The sequence below is a fragment of the Anomaloglossus baeobatrachus genome, chromosome 6 (genome assembly GCF_048569485.1).
Source record: "Anomaloglossus baeobatrachus isolate aAnoBae1 chromosome 6, aAnoBae1.hap1, whole genome shotgun sequence".
NCBI lineage: Eukaryota > Metazoa > Chordata > Amphibia > Anura > Aromobatidae > Anomaloglossus > Anomaloglossus baeobatrachus.
The window spans coordinates 445,968,158-445,988,849 of NC_134358.1; the positions used below are offsets into that span (position 1 = coordinate 445,968,158).

General features: G+C 44.7%; 1 protein-coding gene across 1 annotated transcript in view; it reads left to right on the top strand.

The window, feature by feature from the left end:
- GADL1 (glutamate decarboxylase like 1) overlaps positions 1 to 20,692 on the top strand; it is a 495,595-nt gene that overhangs the window by 102,796 nt on the left and 372,107 nt on the right. The window contains exon 3 of the mRNA XM_075315246.1: positions 12,608 to 12,734. Coding sequence (XP_075171361.1) covers positions 12,608 to 12,734 — 127 coding nt within the window. The remainder of the gene's footprint in view (positions 1 to 12,607; positions 12,735 to 20,692) is intronic.

A 20,692-nucleotide genomic window follows, 5' to 3' on the forward strand; every position in this document is an offset into this window, starting at 1 on the left:
GGTTTTTTATTTTTTTCATTTTTTAAAACTATTTTTTACTTTTTACTATTTTACTTGTCCCTCTACGGGGCTATAAGGATCAACAGTCTGATCACTCATTCATTTCTCTTGCTTAGAGCTGCACAGCTCAGATCAGGAGAAATGCTCGTCTTCTGTCACAGGCAGCGCTCTGCTGGCTGTAACAACAAGTGAGTCATGATAGCAACAGAAGTCATCTTTTGACCCTATGGGACTATAACAACCATAATCTCCCATGGTCACATCATGGGGCTTCCAATGGTAGCAGGTAAGTGCACGTTACCTGCTACGGATCGTTAAATTGTGCTGTCACATTTTGACAGAGCGATCTAAGGGGTTAAAAGGCGTAGGTGGATTGTGGTTCCACCTGCACCTGCGAGGCACACATGTCTGCTGTACAAATCAGCAGACATGTGCAGGGATCACCACCGGCTCACTGCAGCAGCCAGTGGTAATCACCCCTTTGTGATTTGGGACATACAGGTATGTCCTCGGTCATGAAGGGTTAATTTTTAGTCCTTGTAGGGGACTTAAGCCTACAATTACTTCATCACTTAAAAATATATTAAAATTAAAAAAAAATGTAAAATTACAGATTCCCTATGAATCCAAGGCATAATGAGGCTTAATACCAGCACAAAAGGGGTAATGATGGAGTTCTTCACAGAGCCCCTGACTGTATTGGCACCCTAAGAGTTCCTTACAATATTACTGCTGGACAGAAGGTAGTTATGTGGACTGGCAACTTTATAGTACACAAGCATGTAATTGAAGTTCCACTGTCAGAGATTGACAGCACCACCTAAATAATCAGCTCAGAAATATAGATAGAAACAGAAATCCTTAAAGCAAATATTCAAAACAGTAATGTGCTGTAAAACTGCAATACTAAACTGAATAGATGAGTTTTGTAGCCTGTGAATAATACAAAGATTCAATTAATAGGAGATTGAGAGATATTGGAGAGAGGAAGAGAGAGAAAGGAGAGTTTTGGCAATAGGGCTCTTTTCCACTTGCGATTTTCATGTGCGCGAGCGAGCCGATAAGACATCGGATCGCACTCTCATCAGGGTTAATCAATGAGGCAGTGTCCTCTTTCCTTTTATTTCTGAACACGAATCATGCTCTCGGTACAATCGCATCATGCAAGTCTCAGCTCACGCACCCCCATACAAGCCTATGGGAGCATGTGAAACATCGCACTGCACTCGCATGTTATACAACTGCAATGCGATGTACGCAGAGACAGACAGCGGAGGAGATGGGAGAAAGTGCTCCCTCCCTCTTCTAAGAGGCTGTGATACGATCGCAAGATGTCATCACAGTCACATGACCTTCGGCTGACGCTCGCAGCAGAGGGTCATTAGCATATCCCTTAGTGCCACATTCAGTGATTGATCAATGATAAAGTGTAGCTGGCACTTGCCCTGTTGCATTTAAGTTACAATTACATTTCTTTCTTCATTTTTAATGCACTAGAAAAGATCTACAAGCCACCGTAAAAATAAATCTGAAATATTTGCACTCTTACTCATGATGTACTAAATAAAAATAAAAATAAAATAGAAGTGCAATGAACAGAATCTGTGAGCACATTTTGCTATCTCATCTGAGAGCAGCATGACGTAGGCAAAGAAATCTGGAATTTAATGATGTATCACTTAGATTACTGGCTGCAGCTGTTCTGATAAAATCAATGATTTTAGTTTTAGCATGTAGCTGAACTTACCAAGCTTCCCCGACCCACACCAGGCTTTCAATGCATATTTCCATAAACAGAAGCTCTTCTAATCACAGAAGGGGCGGAGTCGGACTTCAGCTCATTGGCTTGGAAGTCAAACTAATGATAAAGTAACTGAAGCTTAAGCTTACATTGCAGGTAAACAAAAAAACACTTCCTGATAAGAGATGCCTGGCTGTAATCTGTATGTTAACCCTTGCAGCATGCGGTCTTCAGATTACATAGCAAAAACCTGCTGACAGATTCCCTTTAAATAGTTTTTCATTTATGCTGTACACATCAGATAATCAATTTGTTAGAGTTAAAGATCAATGGAAAATGTTTTTCGTAGGATTGAAAATAAAGGGTTTTATTGTGAAGCACACTCCTGCAAAGGAAATAGCAAACAAATTAAACAACTGTTGAAAGAAAAATGCAACACAATAAAAACACAATACAATTATTATGCACAAAACAGAAAAAGAAACACCCGAAACAGTCAGCATATAATGTTCACAGAAAATAAATACACATAAGAATTGGGGGGAAAAGCAAAAATCACCAGCTCACATACATTAGTCCCAATATGTCTCCAAAACAGTTAAATGTCAGCTAGCTCCTGCAGCTTCAGCAGAGCAAGTGCACAGAAACAATGCAGGAGCCTGGTAAGGTGAGTGATGGAAGAGGGCCATTGTTCTTATGACCCAATTCTTATTGACTTTTTAAGTTCAATTGTTGGCTAGTTTTGAACATAAGTAAAGACCAATACTAAAGCAACTAAAGGACAATATAACTACTGTATGTGCAGTAATAGATGTTACTTATCTTCATACATTAAATACGGAAGATAGAAGATTAGAAGTGTAAATAAATATATTTTGTATATTTATTTAGTGCTTCACAAAATATGTAATTGAATGAGTATGTTCGAGTCCGACACTATTCTAAAAGGAATATATTGTAGGAATGCAAATACAACAGTGCAAAAAAGTTATAGCAGTGAGTTGTGATGAATTATATTTATTCCAAATATTTAGATCAAATATGATGACTAATCATATGTAGAATTTTTTTCTTGCATTCACATAACGTCCTTTTGTACATTTAAATGGAAAGGAAGAAAGTGAGTTAATTTAAAGGGCTAATCTAAAATTAACATTACTTTTCATGCTAAAAATCTTTTTAACCCCTTCACGATTTTCCATTTTTCATTTTTGTTTTTTGCTCTCCTTCTGATAGCCATAACTTTTTTATTTGCCTGCCAATATTCCCATATGAGAGCTTATTTTTTGTAGGACGAGTAGTACTTTGGGATTACCATATTTTTTGAACTATAAGACGCACCCTTGTTTTAGAGAAGGAAAAACTAGAAAAAAAATTTGAAGTAAAACAATGTGGTAATGACACACTGTTATGGGGGGGTTGGGTCTGCTGCTGACACTCTTATGGAGGTAATAATATCCCCAAATTCTGTACTCATATCCCCCATTCTGGGCCCCTTCCAGGTATATATGGCCCCCATCGTGGAATATGTATGTTCCCCATCCTTATATGTGCGATCCTCTAACCTGGTGTGTGTGTGTGATTGTATGTATGTATATATATATATATATATATATATATATATATATATATACATATATATATATATATATATACATATATAAATATATATAAATACATATATATATATATATAATCCAATCCCATCTAGGTATACAGTAACACTGTAGTGATTTGCACTTCCTCCGGGCCAGACATGATTGCAGCGGCACCCTGCTCCTGCCTCCTAAACAGTCGCTGCAGTAAGCCGGCAGCAGGGGCACCCACGTGTGTCCGCTATTTAAATTAAACAAGTGTTGATTTGCTGCTCCTCACACCCACCTCTAGTCACTGACTGAAGAAAGTGGAGAGAGGTGGGCGGGGAGCAGCTAATGAATATTCCTTTACTTTAAACAGCGGGAATACGTGGTTTCTCCAGCCACCGGCTTCCTGCAGCAGCGACCCTCCCTGCTTCCTGTGATCAAACTCCACAGCCGCTGCCTCCCATTCCACAGCCACTGCCTCGGACTATAGGATGCACCCCACACTTTCCTCTCAAATTTGGAGGAATAAAAGTGCGTCTTATAGTTAAAAAAATACGGTAAACTATTAGTTCACCATATAGTCTACTGGAAAATAGTAAAAAATTCTAAGTGCGGTGAAATTGCAAAAACAAAGTATTTGTATGTAATTGTATGATTATTCTTGGATATTAAATTCATTGTGTTCAATATATGGTAAAACTGATGTGTCAGTATGATACCTCATGTCAGTGTGAGTTCACAGATATGAAATATGTATACTTTTACTTTCATGTTAAGAGTTAAAAAAAAAAATCAGAAGTTTATCCAAAAAAAGAATTGTGCTTTTTGCACCATTTTCTGAGACACGGATGTTCTCAATTTTCAGGATCTGGGGCTCAGTGATGGCTTAGTTTTTGCGTCTTGAGCTGAAGCTTTCAATGATTCCATATTTGTGCAGATGCTACGTTTTTCTTGTCTGTTATTGCATTGAAAAAATTTTTTGCTGTGACTAAAAAAACGTTATTTTGGTGTTTGGAATTTTTTTTCTCACCAAGTCATGTATTAATTGATTTTATATTTTGATAGATTGGGCATTTCTGAATACGGCAATACCCAATATGTGTTTTTTGTTTTTTTTTTACTATTTTAATTTCAATGTTGCAAAATGGCGGTGATTTGAACATTTAGGATTTTTTTTCATATTTTTTTAAATTTTTTATACATTTTTTATTTATTTTACTTGTTCCCCTAAAGGACTTTATGGATCAGCAATCTGATCACTTGTGCATTTCTGTTGATCAGAGCTGCATAGGATCTGATTAGCAAAAATGTACTTTTCTTTTAAGAGCCACTGCTCCGTCAGTTCTTGCAGGAACTACGTCATGATAGCAACACTACCATGCCAACGATCAGTTCCCCGTGATCGGGTCATGGGACCTCCGATGGCGGCAGGAAACATTGCGATCTCCACCCTGCAGAGACTACAGACTCAGCCCCCAGATGGCATCTCATTTTAGTATTCCAGCATGCTTTGGAGATTCTCAAACTGTCATCAGAGCGAAAGTAAAAAAAAAAAACAGTTTGAAAGATGAGAGGGAATGGTAGGGATAAAACACCTGCAATAAAATCCAATAATAATATTCTGCAGTAAGTAAATATACAGTTATAGTACATGTACCATAAATAACATAGAGTACTTAGTTGACACTATTTTGATCAAAAAGTGTAAAATCTATTCCACTACAACCCCTCAGGATGGTCCATAACTCTAGCATTTCATCTCACTATGTGAGGCCTCAAAATGGATGGGGGCAGAGCAGGACCCAGACCTGACAAGTTCCTATATGTCACGGCCAGGTGTACGGGCAGACCCCGGAGGTGGATCCACTGGACCGAACTCCTAGATGGTGGTAAAGAGTCCGGCAGCTGGAACACTAGAAACAGCAGAACAGTCCTTGCACACGAGGATAGCGGAGAAGTCCCTGGGACCACGGAGTCACGGGTGGTAGTCCTGGTGACGCAGCTCAGGTTCGGAAGCCGAGATGATGTCAGGCGGGGTCCGGAACCTTGGGAGCGAGATGACGGGTCACCGCAGGGATCCGAGATGGTGCGGACTGTCAGGATGGCAGATGGACAGCGTTCGGGGTTCAGGATACGGCAGACTGGATGGCGAGGCAGGCACGGCTCTACAAGAGAGATAGGTGAGTATATGCACAGCGACACCAGGAGACCTGACTCCTAGCTTAGGAAACACGAAGATCAGGCCCCGCCCCCTTGTACAATAACCCCCTTTATACCCTGTACCTGTTCAACCTCATTTCCTGTTAATGGACGCTGGCCCTTTAAGAAAGGGTCAGTGACCGCGCGCGCGCCCTAATGCGCATGCGCGCCGCCCGGGTGCCAGAAGCCAGGGAAGGAGGCTGAGAGGAGGACGCAGGGGAGCCGGCCAGGTCCTGGGCAGCCGTCGGGCGCCGGAATCGAGCACCAGGGGGCCTGGGAAAGACGGGCACCGGAGGCTGGAGAGCGGGGAGCGTGGCAGGTGAGCCGGGGAGCGGGGGTGAGGACCCGGGGAGCGTGACAGTACCCCCCCCCCACGCCCCCCTCCCTGCAACCGGGACATGAAGGCACGGATAAGAGGAGTTCCCACGTTCTCCCTGGGCTCCCAGGACCTATCCTCAGGACCATACCCCTCCCAGTCCACCAGGAAGAACTGTCGACCTCGTACGGTCTTCATGGCCACGATATCCCTTACCGCATAGATGTCGTTATCGGCAATAGGTGGAGGAGCCGGACTGGCAGCAGCGGAGAAGGGACCTAGGACAACCGGCTTGAGCAGGGAGACGTGGAAGGAGTTGGGTATCCTCATCGTGGCCGGAAGCTGAAGCTTGTAGGAGACCTCATTGATCTTTTTGAGGACTTTAAACGGCCCAATGTAGCGAGGACCCAGCTTGTATGAAGGTATCTTCAGGCGGACGTACTGGGAAGCAAGCCAGACGAGATCTCCAGGAGAGAAACACGGAGGGTCCAGACGTTTCTTGTCTGCGTGTCTTTTCATCCGCAGGGAAGCACGCCCAAGGGACGCTTTGACAGAGTCCCAAATGGTTGCAAAGTCACGGGCTACTGTATCTGCAGCAGGGACATCCGAAGAAGGGGATACAGGCAATGGGATGGAAGGCTGAAGTCCGTAAACGACATGGAAGGGAGAGCTGGAGGACGACTCACTGATGTTGTGGTTGTGGGAGAATTCAGCCCAAGGAAGAAGAGCGGACCAGTCGTCGTGATGGGCGTTAACATAGTGACGTAAGAAAGAGGTCAAGATTTGATTGACCCTCTCTACCTGGCCATTAGACTGAGGATGGTATGCAGATGAAAAGTCCAGAGTCACTCCCAGATGTTTACAGAGAGCCCTCCAGAAGCGGGAGGTGAACTGAGTTCCTCTGTCGGATACGATGTGTAATGGAAAACCATGCAAGCGGAAGATGTGTTGTATATAGGCGTCCGCGAGTTCCTGAGCAGAGGGCAGTCCAGCCATAGGGACGAAATGGGCCATTTTAGAGAACCGGTCCACCACGACCCATATGACTGTGTGTCCGGAGGACAATGGCAAGTCCGTAATAAAGTCCATTGCTATGTGTTGCCACGGAACTGAGGGTATCGGCAGAGGCAGAAGACGGCCATATGGGAGGTGTTTGGGCGTCTTGTTCCTGGCACAAGAGGAACAGGCAGAGACAAAAGCAGCGACGTCCGTGCGAAGGGATGGCCACCAATAATGACGTACAATCGCACCCCATGTCTTTTTCTGACCAGCATGACCGGCTGTTTTCGAGGCATGACCCCAGTGTAACACTTTTTCCCTGTCTACCTCAGAGACATAGGTCTTCCCGGGCGGTATCTGGGCCAGGGTGACAGGAGCCACCGGAATGATTTTGCTAGGACAGATGATGGGTTGGGTAGTCTCCTCCTCCTGCTCCATGGGCATGAAAGACCTGGACAAGGCATCAGCGCGTACATTCTTGTCCGCGGGTCGGAAGTGAAGCTGGAAATCAAACCTGGCAAAGAATAGGGACCACCTGGCTTGCCGTGGGTTCAGACGCTGAGCGGACCGTAGGTATTCCAAGTTCTTGTGGTCCGTGTAAATAATCACGGGGTACACTGCACCTTCCAGGAGGTAGCGCCATTCTTCCAAAGCCAGTTTGACTGCCAAGAGCTCTCGGTCACCGATGGTGTAGTTGCGTTCAGGCGCTGAGAAGCCCTTGGAGAAGAATCCGCAAGTCACCATCTTCCCGGAGGAGGACTTCTGCATGAGCACTGCTCCGGCTCCTGAGGAGGAGGCATCCACCTCCAAGGTGAACTGGCGGTTTAACTCCAGACGGTGGAGCACAGGAGAGGAAGCAAAAGCCCGCTTCAGAGAACCAAACGCGGCGTCAGCCGCAGGTGACCAGTCCTTTGGATTAGCCTCCTTCTTAGTCAAAGCGGAGAGAGGAGCGGTCAAGGCAGAGAAGTGAGGGATAAACTGGCGGTAGTAGTTGGCGAATCCCAGGAAGCGTTGGATTGCCTTCAGTCCAGATGGAGGAGGCCAGTTGAGAATGGCGGAGACCTTCTTGGGATCCATCTGCAGTCCAGTATCAGAGATGATGTACCCCAGAAAGGGGAGAGAAGACTGCTCAAAGACACACTTCTCATACTTTGCGTACAGACGATTCTCTCTCAGTCTTTGTAGAACCAGCTGTACGTTTTCTCTGTGGGTTTGGAGGTCCGGAGAGAAGACCAGGATGTCATCTAGATACACTACCACACAGATGTAGAGAAGGTCCCGGAACACGTCGTTCACCAGTTCTTGAAAGACGGCAGGAGCGTTACACAGGCCGAAGGGCATCACGCAGTACTCATAATGTCCATCGCGCGTATTGAACGCGGTTTTCCATTCGTCACCAGAGCGGATGCGTACCAGATTGTAAGCACCCCGAAGATCCAGCTTGGTGAACACACGAGCTCCTCTAAGCCGGTCAAACAATTCGGGAATGAGCGGCAGAGGGTACTTGTTTTTTACGGTGATTTGATTCAGACCCCGGTAGTCTATGCATGGGCGTAAGTCGCCCTCTTTCTTCTTAACAAAGAAGAAACCTGCTCCAGCAGGAGAGGAGGATCTCCGAATGAACCCCCTTGCTAGGCTCTCTGAGATGTAAGCTGACATGGCCCTTGTTTCGGCTGGAGATAAAGGATATATCCGTCCTCGTGGTGGGGTTGTTCCTGGAAGCAGGTCGATGGCACAATCGTATGGACGATGTGGCGGCAGTACCTCGGATTCCTTTTTGTCAAAGACATCTGCAAAGGACCAATAGGCCGAGGGCAGCCCCGGTAGGTTCTCTGGAACCGGAGGTCGTCGGATGGGTTGTATGGACTTTAGGCACCTCTCATGACACGAAGAGCCCCATCGGGTGATTTCGCCAGTACCCCAGCTAACTGCTGGTTCGTGTGTCCGCAACCATGGAAGTCCCAGCAGGATTTGGTGGGACATGTGTGGAAGGACGTAGAAAGTGAGGTTCTCGGTGTGAAGGGCACCGATACGCAGTTCGACCGGCCTGGTGATCCAGGAGATGGTGTCAGAGAGGGGTTTCCCATCCACCGAGGCAATCACTAGAGGCTTGTCGAGTGGCATAACAGGCACCCGGTACTTGTCCACCGTGGCCTGCTGGATGAAATTGCCTGCTGCCCCGGAATCGAGGTAGGCATCAGCCGTGAACCGCGTCTCTCCCGTTGTCACTTGCACTGTCCATGTAACCGGGTCAGAGAGAGTCCCAGCACCTAGGGTGGCCTCTCCTACCAACCCTAGGCTTTGGAGTTTCCCGGCCTCTCTGGACAGGATCGTAGCAGGTGTGTGCCCTCACCGCAGTAAAAGCAGAGGCCCTTGGCGAGCCGCTCTGCTCGACGTTGTTCAGACTGACGCACTCGGTCGATCTGCATGGGCTCGTGGACGGGAGCTCCAGCTGCCGATGACTGAAGTACGGAGGGTTTCAGCGGTGGAGAGGAATGCCGTACCGGCCGTCTCTCACGAGATAGCTCTTTGGAGCGCTCCTGAAAACGAATGTCCACTCGAGTTGCTAGGGCAATCAGGGCATCTAGGGTGGAGGGCACGTCACGACCCGCCAACTCATCTTTGATGCGACTCGAGAGTCCTTCCCAGAAGGCGGCTGTTAGGGCCTCATTATTCCACCCGAGTTCTGAAGCCAAAGTGCGGAAACGGATGGCGTATTGGCCCACCGTCAGTGTTCCTTGACGTAAGCGGAGAAGGGATGAAGCAGAGGCAGAGGCGCGTCCCGGCTCGTCAAAGGTGCTGCGAAAGGCCTGCAGGAACTCTTGAAGATCCTTGGTCATAGGGTCCTCCTTCTCCCACAAGGGGTTCATCCACGCCAGTGCCTCGCCCTCTAGGTGAGACATGATGAAGGCGACCTTGGCTTGGTCGGAGGCAAACAAGTGTGGTAGCTGCGTGAAATGAAGGGAACATTGGTTTATGAAGCCCCTGCAGGTCTTGGGATCTCCGGCATAACGAGGTGGTGAAGCCAAACGGAGTTGGGAAGCATTCGAAGAGGCTGCCACGGGTGCGGGAGCCGTGGATTGACTAGAGGAGGCCCGGAATGTTGAAGGCGTAACTGCCGCTTGTAACGTGTACAGGCGGGTGTCCACGGACGTCATAAAGTTCAGCATGCGGGTCTGGACTTCACGCTGGCGTTGGAGTTCTTCTTGCAAGGCCGCTAGTGCTGCAGCGGGATCCATGGCCTGATCTTACTGTCACGGCCAGGTGTACGGGCAGACCCCGGAGGTGGATCCACTGGACCGAACTCCTAGATGGTGGTAAAGAGTCCGGCAGCTGGAACACTAGAAACAGCAGAACAGTCCTTGCACACGAGGATAGCGGAGAAGTCCCTGGGACCACGGAGTCACGGGTGGTAGTCCTGGTGACGCAGCTCAGGTTCGGAAGCCGAGATGATGTCAGGCGGGGTCCGGAACCTTGGGAGCGAGATGACGGGTCACCGCAGGGATCCGAGATGGTGCGGACTGTCAGGATGGCAGATGGACAGCGTTCGGGGTTCAGGATACGGCAGACTGGATGGCGAGGCAGGCACGGCTCTACAAGAGAGATAGGTGAGTATATGCACAGCGACACCAGGAGACCTGACTCCTAGCTTAGGAAACACGAAGATCAGGCCCCGCCCCCTTGTACAATAACCCCCTTTATACCCTGTACCTGTTCAACCTCATTTCCTGTTAATGGACGCTGGCCCTTTAAGAAAGGGTCAGTGACCGCGCGCGCGCCCTAATGCGCATGCGCGCCGCCCGGGTGCCAGAAGCCAGGGAAGGAGGCTGAGAGGAGGACGCAGGGGAGCCGGCCAGGTCCTGGGCAGCCGTCGGGCGCCGGAATCGAGCACCAGGGGGCCTGGGAAAGACGGGCACCGGAGGCTGGAGAGCGGGGAGCGTGGCAGGTGAGCCGGGGAGCGGGGGTGAGGACCCGGGGAGCGTGACACTATATAGTAAATCTGGTTAGTTCGGCACCAATATGGAAACAGTCTTTGATTTCTGGAGTTCAGGCTTTCACATAAACAGTCATATGTCAAGCTTACACTAAAGCCTGCTTTACACCTTTCAATTCTGCATATGATATCGTATGCAATCGTACCCGCCCCCATCGTATGTGCGACACGTTCAATTTTGTTCCCCGTGTCCCACAAACGATTATTTTCCGTCACACGCACTTACCCGTCCATACGACCTCACTGTGGGCGGCAAACATCCACTTCCTGGAGTGGGAGGGACGTTCGGCGTCACAGCGACGTCACGCAGCAGCCAGCCAATAGAAGTGGAGGGGCGGAGATGAGCGGGACGTAAACATCCCGCCCACCTCCTTCCTTCCACATTGCCGGCGGGAGCCACAGGACGTAGGTAAGATCTGTTCATCGTTCCCAGGGTGTCACACACTGCAATGTGTGCTACCCCGGGTACGATGAACAACCTGACGTTCAATTTTTAGGAAATGAACGACGTGTATGCGATGAACGTTTTACCGTTCAATTGCAATCGCACGTACCTGTCACACACTACAATGTACCTTACGATGCCGGATGTGCGTCACTTACGACGTGACCCCGCCGACACATCGTAAGATACATTGTAGCGTTTAAAGCGGGCTTTAGACGTGGCCCAGAGTAGTACAGCGGAGTCACCTCACCACAAGGTGGACGTAGAGTCATGCCAGACAGCTAAGTCAGCAGCAGGAAGTCAAATCAATGTATGAGGGGTAAACAAACTGAGTCAGAAGCAAGCAAAAGGGTCAGGAGTCTAACGGTATTAGAGAAAGCCGAAGGGAAAGACAGAGCCAAGTCAAGGATTAGAGCATAAGTCAAGTACCTGGAAGTCAAACTACAAACAAAGGTATGACAAGCGGGACGGTGTTGGGAGAGGATATACAGACACAGGTTAGGCGGGAGATTACCTCAACAGAGCCAGCTACACACACAGACATAGACTATCACTGGCACTGAACCAGAGGTGCAGCACCCAGATAAAGCATCCCTGAAACTGGTACAATTCATGGAGAAATTAACCAATGACATGACCAGGCCAAAGCTTGAAGATACCACAGCGGCAGATACTGGCCTGGATCATGACATCATAATCATGAAATATTTTAGATTTATTTTACTTTTTTAATTCATGTGAAAGTAACAGCTAATTGACCTTTTGACAATTTATGCTTTAATTAAAATCAACTCCTTATAGAATTCCCCTTTCCTACCAATATGCAGACTTCGAAGAGTGAAAATAAATCCCATACTAATTGCTTCTAATGTATAGATGTGAATATATTCAATGTCTTACAAGAAACTGCAGGCTTGGATGACTCAAATTACAGACGTCTGCACTGCTATTCCTCCACCTCATTTCAGTGGTTATTTGCTTTGTACCTTCCCTGTGTGTAATCCTGACTCCCACAGCTCAATGCACACTAGCACTGCAATCACCGTGCCCATGTACTGCCTACAGACAGACCTAACCACTCAGCTACGCATTATGTCCGCTCACAGGCCTAATTCAAACTGAGACCAAAGTTTTTTCTTTTTTATTGAAGTTTTCCGATGATGTAAATAAGTTAGAAATGCTAGATCTGTAATTGGTAATGACACAGCGTTCTCAATGTAATCTCACTCATACCTAAGGGTGTAAATATTGGGTAATGAAATGCTTTCTTTACCAAGGGTTGTGAGTAAATCCAATGTGATAGCACAGCGCATTCTCCTTCCTTTTACAGGTCTGTGAATGGAAAGATCCTGAACAACTTAAAAAACTTCTGGATGTAAATATAAAAGACATCGGGGAACCACATCAGAAACTATTACAGCTTTGCCAGAATGCTATTAAGTATAGTGTCAAAACAAGTAAGAAATCAAACTGTCAAATGCATATAATGTTGGTCATGACATAAATACACATATTTTATCAAATAGTATGAGATGAAATCTTTGTGTGCCTTTCAATCATTAATCAAATACTGTGGTTATGCCAATAATAAAAAGTAAAATGTTAAGGAGAACCTGCCACCAGTTCAACAGTGCCTTTTTACTCTTATTTTATTTTGAGATTATATTTTATAATCTTGAGAGGTAATTTAGGAACGGTTTCTCATCACCTGTTTCTCTACTGCTGGTATTTCTTATTTTATTTTGACTGCATCCCCTAAGTATTCCATATTGGGCTTTTCTAAAATCTGATATACAGTTCAGAAATGTAGATCTTTTTATTTTAGCGCTAATTTTTCTGCTCATCGCCAAGGAGGTGGTGCTCACAGGATTTTCTGGTGATATTTCTACTGGGTTGCATTGCATTATTACTAGGGATCATTGAATACTTCAATTATTCGACTTCACGGATATCTTTTTTACGAATACCTCGCCGCTATTCAACCATTCGCGAATATTCAATGCGCAATGTAAGTCTATGGGAAACCTGAATAACAACTATTCGGAACTATTCGGGCTTCCCATAGACTTAAATTGCACATCGAATAGTCGAATAGCGGTGAGGTATTTGGAAAATATTTGCGAAGCCGAATAATCAAAGTATTCGATCATCCCCAATTATTACCCCATGAGGACAACCGGCTTTGTAAAAGACCATAAAACTTAGTAGGAAATAAAATGGCCCATTAATCTGGAACCATATGGATTTTTAAAGAAATAAACAAAATGTAAATAAAACAATACAAGCTGAATACTCAGGGGAAAGTGGGAATAAAATAAGTGCACAAATTGACTACTTTTGACCTGATGACAGATTTTCTTTAACCTTACTACTGAACTTATTGATAAAGTTTCATATGTATATACTGTATGTAATGCAGGTGAGTATTGGTGGTATGTTTATAAATTTGCATGTTCCTATTTTGAAACTTACAGAGATTCTATAGATGATAGGTAGAGATGAGCGGACCAATGGAAGTTTGGTTTGGCAGCTTCAAGGACCAGGACTTGAACTGAACCCCAACTGAACCCCAATGGAAGTCACTGATTGGGCAGTGTAGGTCTCTGCCCACATTCAGTCAGCCATAATCAGAGCACTTCCAGGAGACGGTGGGTCAAGTTTTTCCATTTTTTTTGTACACACTCCATCTGATCACGCTGTTATTACGTCCAGTGTGCGCCGTTCAAACACTGCAAGTGGCTCCCACTGGTCTGAGCACCAAGTGTACCTGAGCACAAGAATGTTCACACCAGTGGCTTGCATACGGAAAGCACTCGAACTCCGAACCCAAAGACTGTTTTTTTTGGGGGGGGTTTATGTCTGACTCATAAGTTTTAGTAAATATTTGTAGTCCCTAAGACATAACAATGCTTGAACATCTTTTCCTAAAACTCTGTTATACTATAATTCTTTATTTCAACGTGAAATGTATGAATAAATTGACAATTTATCCTTGAAAAAGGAGTGTCTTGACACTGAATACTAATTGGACAGAGGTACATCCAAACTGGAAATACTCGGTTGTAAATTTATTCATACTTTTCTCATAGGAATAACAGTGGAACAATACAGTACAAAGGTCTGAGAATAGATGTGTAAGAATTAGTATATTTTAGGGAATATAGTTATTTACTTAAACAGACAAGAGGGAAATACTTTAAATACTGATTAGCATTGGACATGCACAGTACAGACCAAAAGTTTGGACACACCTTCTCATTCAAATAGTTTTCTTTATTTTTATGACTCTGAAAATTGAAGATTCACATTGAAGGCATCAAAACTATGAATTAACATGTGTGGAATGAAATACTTAACAAAAAAGTGTGAAACAACTGATAATATGTCTTGTATTCTAGATTCTTCACAGTAGCCACCTTTTGCTTTGATTACTGCTTTGCACACTCTTGGCAATCTCTTGATGAGCTTCAAGAGGTAGTAACCGGAAATGGTCTTCCAACAGTCTTGAAGTAGTTCCCAGAAATGCTTAGCACTTGTTGGCCCTTTTGCCTTCACTCTGCGGTCCAGCTCACCCCAAACCATCTCGATTGGGTTCAGGTCTGGTGACTGTGGAGGCCAAGTCATCTGGCGTAGCACCCCATCACTCTCCTTCTTAGTCAAATAGTCCTTACACAGCCTGGAGTTGTATTTGATGTCATTGTGCTGTTGAATAATAAATGATGGTCCAACTATACGCAAACCGGATGGAATAGCATGCCGCTGCAAGATGCTGTGGTAGCCATGCTGGTTCAGTATGCTTTCAATTTTGAATAAATCCCCAAGAGTGTAACCAGCAAAGCATCCCCACACCATCACACCTCCTCCTTAATGCTTCACGGTGGGAAACAGGCATCTAGAGTCCATCCGTTCACCTTTTCTGTGTCGCACAAAGACACGGTGGTTGGATCCAAAGATCTCAAATTTGGACTCCTCAGACCAAAGCACAGATTTCCACTAGTCTAATGTCCATTCCTTGTGTTCTTTAGCCCAAACAAGTCTCTTCTGCTTGTTGCCTGTCCTTAGCAGTGGTTTCCTAGCATCTATTTTACCATGAAGGCCTGCTGCACAAAGTCTCCTCTAAGCAGTTGTTCTAGAGATGTGTCTGCTGCTATAACTCTGTGTGGTATTGACCTGGTCTCTAATCTCAACTGCTGTTAACCTGCGATTTCTGAGCCTGGTGACTCGGATAAACTTATCCTCCACAGCAGAGGTGACTCTTGGTCTTCCTTTCCTGGGACGGTCCTCATGTGAGCCAGTTTCTTTGTAGCGTTTGATGATTTTTGCCACTGCACTTGGGGCCACTTTCAAAGTTTTCCCAATTTTTTGAACTGACTGACCTTCGTTTCTTAAAGTAATGATGGCCACTCGTTTTTCTTTACTTAGCTGCTTTGTTCTTGCCATAATACAAATTCTAACAGTCTATTCAGTAGGACTATCAGCTGTTTATCCACCAGACTTTTGCACAACACAACTGATGGTCCCAACCCTATTTATAAGGCAAGAAATCCCACTTATTAAACCTGAGAGGGCACACCTGTGAAGTGAAAACCATTTCCGGTGACTACCTCTTGAAGCTCATTAAGAGAATGCCAAGAGTGTGCAAAGCAGTAATCAAAGCAAAAGGTGGCTACTTTGAAGAACCTAGAATATAAGACATATTTTCAGTTGTTTCACACTTTTTTGTTAAGTATTTCATTCCACATGTGTTAATTCATAGTTTTAATGCTTTCAATGTGAATCTACAATTTTCAGAGTCATGAAAATAAAGAAAACTCTTTGAATGAGTTGTGTCCAAACTTTTGGTCTGTACTGTATTTTAAACCAATTGCGTTGTTTATGCAATCTGTGTGATATATATTTAACTTACCTCTAAGCACAAATGTTTCTGGAAAGACTAACCATAGTAGTCTTATAAGACAAGCTATAGAGCCCTGAAACTATCATCTACAGAACAACCACAATTCCATTTTATTGCTTATAACTAGAAATGAGGAAATCCGAGCAGTAAAGTTCAGTCTTCGTACTGAACATGGAATTTGCAAAAAATCAGTGTTTGATTTGGAATTCAGGTGCTTTACCTAATCTAACAACTCTAACGAACATTGGTGTGCTTGAGTACACTTAGTGCTCAGCCCAGTGCGAGCCGCTTGCAGTCTCTGAGTGGCTCTCACTGGGGGTAAACACTGTCATGATTATTTCTGGTGGCTCTGCTTTCTTGCAGAGTCAATATGTTTTGTGTGTGTTGTATTTTCTGGTTCTAGACCCAGTGGGAGGAGCCTATTCGGTAGTGCCTCATTCCGAGTGATCGCTCTCCCATATCTTGGAGCCTTTTCACTCAGAACGCCACCAGTTATAGTTTCTGCCTCGCAGTATACGTTTCTGGTTCCCATGAGTGGTTCTGATCTTGTCCTACTACCTTAGTTCCATTTCTCGTTCCCTCTCCTCTCCTGCTCTGACTCAACTCCCTGCTTCCCTGACCTTTAGCTTTCTGTGACTATGGATCCATGCAGTCCCTGGTCCCTGATTTCTTTTTGGCCTCTGACTCATACCCAACCATTGTCACTGTTCCCCTTCGGTAATTGACGCTCCTTCCTGACTACTGATCCCTGGCTCTCATGCGACCTCGGCTTCACTCGCTCCCTCTGTATTCACGTCACCTCCTGGCTTCTGACTTCGTTTGATTGACTACTCTTCAGACATCTCCCACTAGGTTACTTGTGGTTTCTAGCGGTCATGCACCTCATTACACCTAGGCTCTTGACATCCTTCTTGCACACTTGTGCCCCTAGTGGTTTAGCGTCACAAAAGCAATGTTTTCGGATGTAGTGTGTCCAAAAAAAGAGAGGAAAAAAAACACTCTCCCTCCCCTGGAAGTACTCTGTTTATGGCTGGCTCTATGCTGGCAGAGAGCTGAGCTGCAAATCAGTGATTTACATTGGGGTTCAGATCAAGTCGCGGTCCCAAACTGAACTTTATCTAAAATCTGGCTTAAGCTGCCAAAGCTAAACTTTAATGGGTCCGCTCAACTCTAGTCATAACAAATGGGGATGCAGAGGTAGTATTCATACTCAGCCCAAGTGCTTCAGTGGGACCAAAGCCAAATCTCTCCAGTGTTATAAAAAGCACATCAGGCATTGTGTTTAATTTTGTAGACTTTGCAATTGGATTCATCATTTTACACCTAAATGTTGGGTTGCAAAGTGTAAATTTATATTATTTATTCTACCTTTTTTCCTACCCTATCTATTGTTTTATATATTTTTTTCTTTTATTTGTCTTAAAAAAACACTTGCATGTCCCGTAATAAAATTGAAAGGAAAAATATTAGATAACCGTGGGAATCATTTTGCACAGTTTCTATGGCTGTAAATAGAATCATAAAATATGAATGGAGAACCCATGTCGCTAAAAATGTTTATGTATTTTAAAGTCAAGCTGCTAGAAGCTTATTATGTACCAGCATATACTGTACGGGAATCTGTCACTTGGTATTATTACTTCAGAAGCACAATACATTTATGCAAAACTTTCACTGCTGTTTCTTCTGCTATATCCAAGACTCCCGCAGGTATCAAAGCAAGATATCTGAAAAGGATAGCAAGAGCGCCATGCTCATCAGGAGACAATAGGCTGATATTGTCATTATGGAATGCAATGTTCTGGTCTCGCTATTATTACACATTTCTAAGATCAAAGCTGAAATTATAAAAGTGTAAGAAGTCGTTCACACATTGACAATGTTTGAGTTCTTTGTAGGCAAACGTTCTTGACAGTATTGTACTTATAAATTTAGTGACAGCCCTCAGATGTCCTGATTTAGATGTAGTGCTATAAAGAAAATAGGCACATTTGGAAATCATTTTAAAGCTTTGATGTGTAATTAATTTGTAAGGAAAAAATTGATTTGACTTAAAAATGATTCTTAATACTTTTGTTCTATTTTTGTTAAGACACCACCTGTATTTTGGACCAGTGTTGCATTTATAATTCTGCACGCTTCAGAGTTCACATTTTCACAGCATTGATTAATAGCTCAATATACGCATGGAGCTGTCTTTATACCCATAGAAAATTCAAGAAATATCCAGCAATCTCAAATGATAAAAAATTCCAAAACTTTATTTCACATTTTAAAATTCCATGGTTAGGATTCTATTAAAAGGGAAACAGATGACGCTTTTCGTATCCAACAGATCCTTACGCATATCTGTCAGATATGAGTAAAGCCTGCTTTATACCATACGATCCAGCATACGATATCATATACGATGGTACCCGCCCCCATCATATGTGCGGCACGTTCAATTTGTTGAACGTGTCGCACAAACTAATAACCCCCGTCACACGTACTTACCCGTCCATACGACCTCGATGTGGGCGGCGAACATCCACTTCCAGGAGTGGGAGGGACGTTCGGCGTCACATCGACGTCACGCAGCAGCCGGCCAATAGAAGCGGAGGGGCGGAGATGAGCGGGACGTTGACATCCCGCCCATCTCCTTCCTTCCGCATTTCCGGCGGGAGCCGCAGGACGTAGGTAAGATCTGTTCATCGTTCCCGGGGTGTCACACACTGCGATGTATGCTACCCTAGGTACGATGAACAACCTGACGTTCAATTTTTAGGAATTGAATGATGTGCATTCGATGAACGTTTTACCGTTCAATCGCAATCGCACGTAGCTGTTACATGCTACAATGTAACTTACGATGCCAGATGTGCGTCACTTACGACGTGACCCCACCGACACATCGTAAGATATATTGTAGCATGTAAAGCGCACTTAAGGATCTGGTGGATATGAAACACGTCATCTGTTTCCCTTTTAATGGAATCCTAATCATGGAATATTAAAATGTGAAATAAAGTTTTGGAAATTTTTATCATTTGAGATTGCTGGATTTTTCTTGGATTTTTTTGGATTTCTTCTTCTGGTGATCAGCTGGACTCTGATCCGTCTATCTCTTTCTCTATACCAGGAATTGCAGATGGTGGTGGAGTGGCTGATAAGTATTTTTTGCTTTCTATTCCCATATGATTGAGATCTCTGATCTTATTAAAAGTACCGTCTTTCCTCGAAAATAAGACACTGTTTTATACTGTTTTTTGTCCCCTAAAAATGTGCTAGAGCTTATTTTCGAGGTAGGGCTTTGGGGAACCACAGTTGGGGGAAAGTTTACCCCCCAAAAAATTCAGATCCCCCAACCCCAGGAGAATCCTACTTGCCTGCCCACTGGGCATCTGTGTCGCTCCCAGATCCTCCTGCGATCTTTGGCTGGCACTACCAGCAGGTATGCTCCACGCGGTCCTCCCCTGCTTCTGGACAACACATACACTTCAGATCATGCACACACACTTATGCACACACACACACACACACACACACATACACATCAGATCGCACATATAGATGCACACAAACGCTCACCACATCCGGCGATATAGATTGCTTCCGGCCGGCAGAGAATCCTGGTAACCAGTGCAATAGAGCGCGAGGACCATCGGTGGAATGCATCAATGTGTTTTACCTCTAAGTCCTCCATGCGTGCAACCTCAGGTCTTCATGCTCAATTGCAATATGTCCCAGGATCCTCTGCTGGCTGGAAGCAATCGGTATCACCAGATGGGGTGAGTGGGTGTATGTGTGAGCGCAATTTGATGTGCGTGATTTGATATGAGAGTATACGCAATCTTATGTGTGTGGATGTGCGTTCCACCACAGACCCTCCCGTTCTGCATCTGGTGAGTATGTTTGCAGGGTTTTCTTTCTTCTTTCTTTTAGGGGTGTCTGCTTTCTATAATGAAGTGTCCTGCAGTTTTCTTTAACTTTTTTAGCTGTATGGACACTTCATTATTAAACCGTGAGTAGGACTTATTTTGTGGGTAGGGCTTATATTTAAGTCTCACACCAAAAATGCTGAAAATTCTTGCTCTGGCTTATTTTCGGGGTCAGTCTTATTTTCAGGGAAACATTGTAGCAATCACAGAAGTCAGTATCAACACTTTAACTCATTCATGACCGATCGATTTCACGCTTTCCGTTTTTTTTTCTCGCCTTTTTCCGAGAAACGTACCATATTTTTTGCTTTATAAGATGCACCTGATTATAAGACGCACCCCCAAATTTGGTGAAGGAAAAGAGAATTTTTTTTTTAATGTTAAATGTGGTCCATCTTATAATGCCAGTGTCCGTCTAACAAATCATATAGGGTATATGTCCCTCATAGCCCCCATCCTAAAATTAGCACCCCTTAATCTGGATATTGCCCCCTTATATGGAATATAGCCCCCTTGTGCTGGGACACATCCCCCTGTGCTGCCCATGGCCCCTATAGATGGCACACCTCCCCTGTGTTTGATATGGCCCCCATACTGC